The sequence below is a fragment of the Ostrea edulis genome, chromosome 2 (genome assembly GCF_947568905.1).
Source record: "Ostrea edulis chromosome 2, xbOstEdul1.1, whole genome shotgun sequence".
Lineage (NCBI taxonomy): Eukaryota > Metazoa > Mollusca > Bivalvia > Ostreida > Ostreidae > Ostrea > Ostrea edulis.
In genome coordinates, this window is record NC_079165.1 from 30551346 (window position 1) to 30556289 (window position 4944).

Sequence of the window (4944 nt, forward strand, 5' to 3'; positions counted from 1 at the left end):
AAATCGATCGCAATTTTGTTTCTATTTTAATCGGGTCTGGCGGATAACAATATTCCTTACACTTGTACAAACATTTCAATATTCTTCAGTTTGGAATTATCATTCACATTCTGCAATTACTCTTAATATGTAGCAGGGGACAGTTTCGCACTATAGGCCCGGTCAACTTTTTGAAAAAATGGAAATACCCCATATTTGAAGTGATATTACATGTGGAAAAATGTGTAGAATAATTTTAGGATACATGTCAAATGAAGCCGAGTGCTTATTAAAAATGTTGATATACAACATGTACATGTAGGTGTCACCATGATTCCTAGCATATAGATAGGTGCAAATACGAAACTAAGACACATGGTCAGTTGCTGAAGAAATTCCGGTGAAAACATGCATGGTCCAACAAAAGATCTGTAGCTGAGAGGGAAGGTGGATGGCCCCATATGAAAGGTAGATTTTTAAGAAGGGCGGACAGGGTTCTTGATTGTGCACAGTGTCTAAATCTCCACGTTTGGTACTGTGCTGGTGGGGTGGGGGGTGGGGGGGAGCAGGTTGCGGATTAGCCCAAATGAGAGAAAAGCAAAGCAAAAAAGGGGCACCTGCTCAGAGCATGCTTTGTGCACCCGCACCAGTATATATAAATCACATGTAATTTAGGGTCATAATTTATTAACTACACCAATATGAAATACAAGTATTGACATAAAAGGGAAATAGGATTTTTTTTATTAGTCTGTCATAATGTGACTTTGATGTATACCCCCTACCCCTACCCACATGTTTCAGAACCAAAGAAACTGTCCCCTGCCACCATAGATACAACTAGATATCACTAGATGGGTATATATCAATGATGGGTACATAATAAAACTATATATCACTAGTGATCAAGGAGTGGCGGGGTGGGAACCAGACTTAAAAATTAACCGTTCTCGAGCTTTCGTAAACACCTTTTCCGTCGTATCAAAATGATGATATGGTAAATGTTGTGGAAGTTTAATACGAAAAAGGCACATTCAAAAAAGAATATAATAAAGTATTTTTTTACTCTCTACTTGAGGTACCTAAAATGAAATATTTTAAATGTAAATATTTTTAAAGTAAATAGTTTACTATTTTTCATTGAAGTGCCTATATAAATATTATATTTGAATAATCCTAATATCGATGTAAAAGTGCAATGGAATGAAGAACGGTTTTGGAATTTAGTGATATCAGAATAACAAAAATGAACTTTTTCGTTTAAAATGTACAACCAACCAAACGGGCAAGGATGTTGCAACCCCCATTACCCCATTTAACCCCCCCCCCCCCTTGCATCAGCTGTTCAATTTAAACAGATATCCCTTTTTGAATAGTGATATAACTTTTTCCGAGTATGTTATATCATTCATTCTTCTAGGTGAGAATACCGATTCAATTTGATATCTCCGTGACTAGAAATAAAATATCACAGATCCTAGTTCGCAATACAAGCTATTTACATTGATTTGGTAATGAATGAATTTGAATAGCAGGTATGATCACTTACTCGAATGAGTGATATCACCATTCAAATAGGTGATATCACCAATTCAATAGGAATGATTTGGAATAGGTAATATCATTTATTCGAACTCTATTTCATAACGATATGTTGTTCTCAGAGTTGTTGCTCATTATTTCGTTCATGAAAACGATTCAACTTGACGATGAAAATGGGGAAAAAACGAACGGTCATCAAATTCATAAATGCTATAAAGAATACAACATTACGATTGGGGCAATAAGCCGGACCCCTGGACATACCAGAGGTGAAATCATGAGCTTAAAAGCAGTCAATATTCCCTGTTGATCGGTCACACTCGCACGAGCCCCATATTTCGATTAGGTAAACGTAGTAATCCGTAGTCGCAGTCAGTGTGTACGGAACGGACTAACAATTGGTATGAAACACGTCAGACAGCATTGGACCTAACGACAGGCTATATTTGCAAATTAGATCAATTTGACAACCATAGAATTTGCGAAATGCAAATAGGTCATCTCACTGATTCAAAATGAATACGAGATATTGCCTACTCAAATAAATAATTCTTGGACATTTCCATTTGAAGTTGTTTTTATTTATATAAATACTAGTAGGCTAGCAGGTATACCAGTGTTAGGTGTTAAGTTTAGCATATCGCATCATCTTGGAATTCACATCACGAGTCGGTGGCTTACTAACGAGTACATTTTCTACCACCGGTGCATTATTTATTTCAATTTAAAGCATATCTTATGAACAGATTAAAGTCGCTGGAGCCACGAGGGAACATGAACTGTGAGGGTGAAAGAAGGAGAATCATAAGGCAAGCGAGAGGATAGTTGAATGAAGGAATTTGGAAAAGGCATTTCATTGCTCGGTGCACAGGATCGTCTTCAAGCGAAATACGAGATTTGTCTAGCCTGGTAGCTACAGAGACACCCTCCACACACACATGAATATACCACATACACCTTAGTTTGTCAAGTACAAGCCTGCATGACATAAAACTACATTCACCACGTATGTATTTTGAAATTTATTACAGAATCAAAATATATTGTAACAATATGAGGTAATGAAATAACAATATGAGGTCATCCAAATGATTCACATACAGATGTGAGCATACAAAACCTAATTATTATAGCTGCTGTTTATGTCTTCACGGTAGACGCCACTGTTAAACCATCTCCATATCCCTGTGAGATTCTCTAACATTTCTTACACGTCTCCATGCATAGTCATATCGTAAAAGAGACTTCTTTATCGTGTTCTTGTTACAGTCTGTTACCAAACATCTGCGCACAAACACGTAATATCCTAAGGATACCATTTTGTTCACTTGAGATCGAACGTCCGAATCGGATAAAAGACGGGATTCCCAACACCTTGTTTTGGTAAATCCCGAAGACATTTTACAGTACGCAACAAAACGTTTGGAATCACCAGTTTTCCTCACCGAGAACTCGTACACAGCTGCGGGGAATGTCTTTCCTCCACAGATGGTAGATTTTCGGAAACCCCTTCTTCCTCTGTATCTTTCTACCCATTCAGCATCATCTTCCGGTCTACTGGGAGCAATGGCGAGTTCCCATGGTGACCATTGTATCTTGCTCATAGAGAAATTCGTCTCTGGGACAATTTCCCTCTTCAATTTTCTTAGCGTATCAATCTGCAAAAGAAATATTCCAGTCATATAGAATTGCAACATTTTGATATATTGGAATCTAAATTACAGTATTGTGAAATAGGATTATCATTAGATGTCAAATGTTAATTTTACTTCCAACTTCATAACGTTATTCTTCTTAATATATAGAAAACATTACTTAAACTTTAATACCTTCTGACACGAAATGGCCAGAGATTTCGCTTTCTTTCTATCCACAGCAGAGCGAGGAGACCTTTTGGCGATTGTTTTCTTGACCCCGTGAATGATTGAAGTCTTTTTCTTCAGATTTACAATGGAAGGAACTTTTGTCAAGGATGACACCTTTTTCAGGACCGGCTTGTAGGGAAGTGTTTTGGACTTTGGCGAATCTGCCACTTTAGTGGATGAAGACGTACAAGGTTCTCCGTCTTTGAGTGCGCCAAACATCGCATTCAAGTCTTTATGAAGACCCATTCTAGCGTTTCTTTGTCGTACTTCTTGTTCATAGATGTCCAGAAATTCGGCTCCCTGTTCTCTGTAGCAGATGGCCATTATGAAGTCAAACAGGTTGGAGAACTGGTCTAGTTCTACTCGTCTGCCTGCTGTCTTGTCGGCTAGTGTTTGGTAGAAGTCATGGGTCCTTTTGTCACCCGAAGCTCTACATTGCACTCCATACACTCGGATACCCTACAATTTTACAATTGATATAATCTATGATATTTGCAAAGAGATAAAGTAACATTGTCGTGGAGTTTAACAATCAAATATTGGAAGGTAGGACGATTTTTAGTCATCATGTAACATGTAATTTACTCACCATCACTGCCAATTTTTCGACTTCCTGCTTCCAGTCCAGCTTCAATTTATTGTCTGGGTAATTCACATCATGTGGGTGGGCATCACCTATCATCACAAGCGCCCTTTGAGTTCCGGGCGTCCAAGTCAGACTTTGAACCTCGTGCAAAACCAGTTCATAGCACTCATCCGAGTCGCCACCCCCCGTGGAGCCCACGTTTTTCACCCACTGACACAGTTCCTTCAAGTCTGTAGAAAAGTCTATGTACTTGGTGACATAAGAAGAATTCCGGTCACAGTAGTCTCCGTGAGCGAACACAGCGATTCTGATACCGGGTATATCCGTTTGAAGTCTTTGAATCATTTCTTGGACATTCTGTTTAACAGCATTGATGGAACTGGACATAGATCCAGTCGTATCAAACGAGAAACAAATCTCGATCGGACCGCCTGGTGGGGATGCCATATGTTAAATATTGTGGTCTGTATTGAGTTGTTTCAGAGTTACTTCGTGCGTCTCTGCTTGTATTGCTGTTTCTCGGTTAGAAATGATCTTTATATACTATCGGTGCGATAGACTTGCAATTGAGTTGGAGACTTGCTCTTTAAGGTAGACTGAGAATCTCCCTGTTCGAAATAGACTGACGATCCTATACGTATACAAAGACTGACAATTTCAACAATATAGAACTTTTATATAATATATTTCATCAAAATTAAACGGATTCATGGAATCGACTAGTTGCGTAGCTATATTATTTCTATTAATATTTCTTTAAAAAATGGGTTTCAATAATAATGCTGGTTATGAAATATTTCTTTAAAAAATGGGTTTTAATGCAAACATTTGCAAATCTCCAAACCGAGCACTTGAACAACAAGAAATTTACTACCGGTAATAGCCAATTGCTATATTTAACAAAGTATCAATACTGCATCGGTATGGTGTATTATAGATATGATATTATATAGCGTTAAAAGTTTCTATCAT

The 4944-nt window shown here is 37.8% G+C and overlaps 1 protein-coding gene across 1 annotated transcript; it reads right to left on the minus strand.

Moving 5' to 3' along the window:
* Nucleotides 1-2536: 2536 nt before the first annotated feature.
* Nucleotides 2537-4512, minus strand: LOC125667625 (uncharacterized). Its single transcript, XM_048901219.2, has 3 exons — nucleotides 3976-4512; nucleotides 3351-3845; nucleotides 2537-3179 (listed from the first exon to the last, which is right to left on the minus strand). The coding sequence occupies exons 1-3, from the start codon at nucleotides 4417-4419 to the stop codon at nucleotides 2688-2690; spliced, it is 1431 nt and encodes a 476-aa protein (XP_048757176.2). The 5' UTR covers nucleotides 4420-4512; the 3' UTR covers nucleotides 2537-2687.
* Between the last annotated feature and the right edge of the window lie 432 nt (nucleotides 4513-4944).

Excerpts from the sequence above, each read along its gene's own strand:
- LOC125667625 (XM_048901219.2), bottom strand. The coding sequence starts at position 4,419 with ATGGCATCCCCACCAGGCGGTCCGATCGAGATTTGTTTCTCGTTTGAT. Across the intron at positions 3,846-3,975 it reads TCGAAAAATTGGCAGTGATG|GGTATCCGAGTGTATGGAGT; the intron begins GTGAGTAAATTA and ends GTAAAATTGTAG. Across the intron at positions 3,180-3,350 it reads TGGCCATTTCGTGTCAGAAG|ATTGATACGCTAAGAAAATT; the intron begins GTATTAAAGTTT and ends TTTCTTTTGCAG.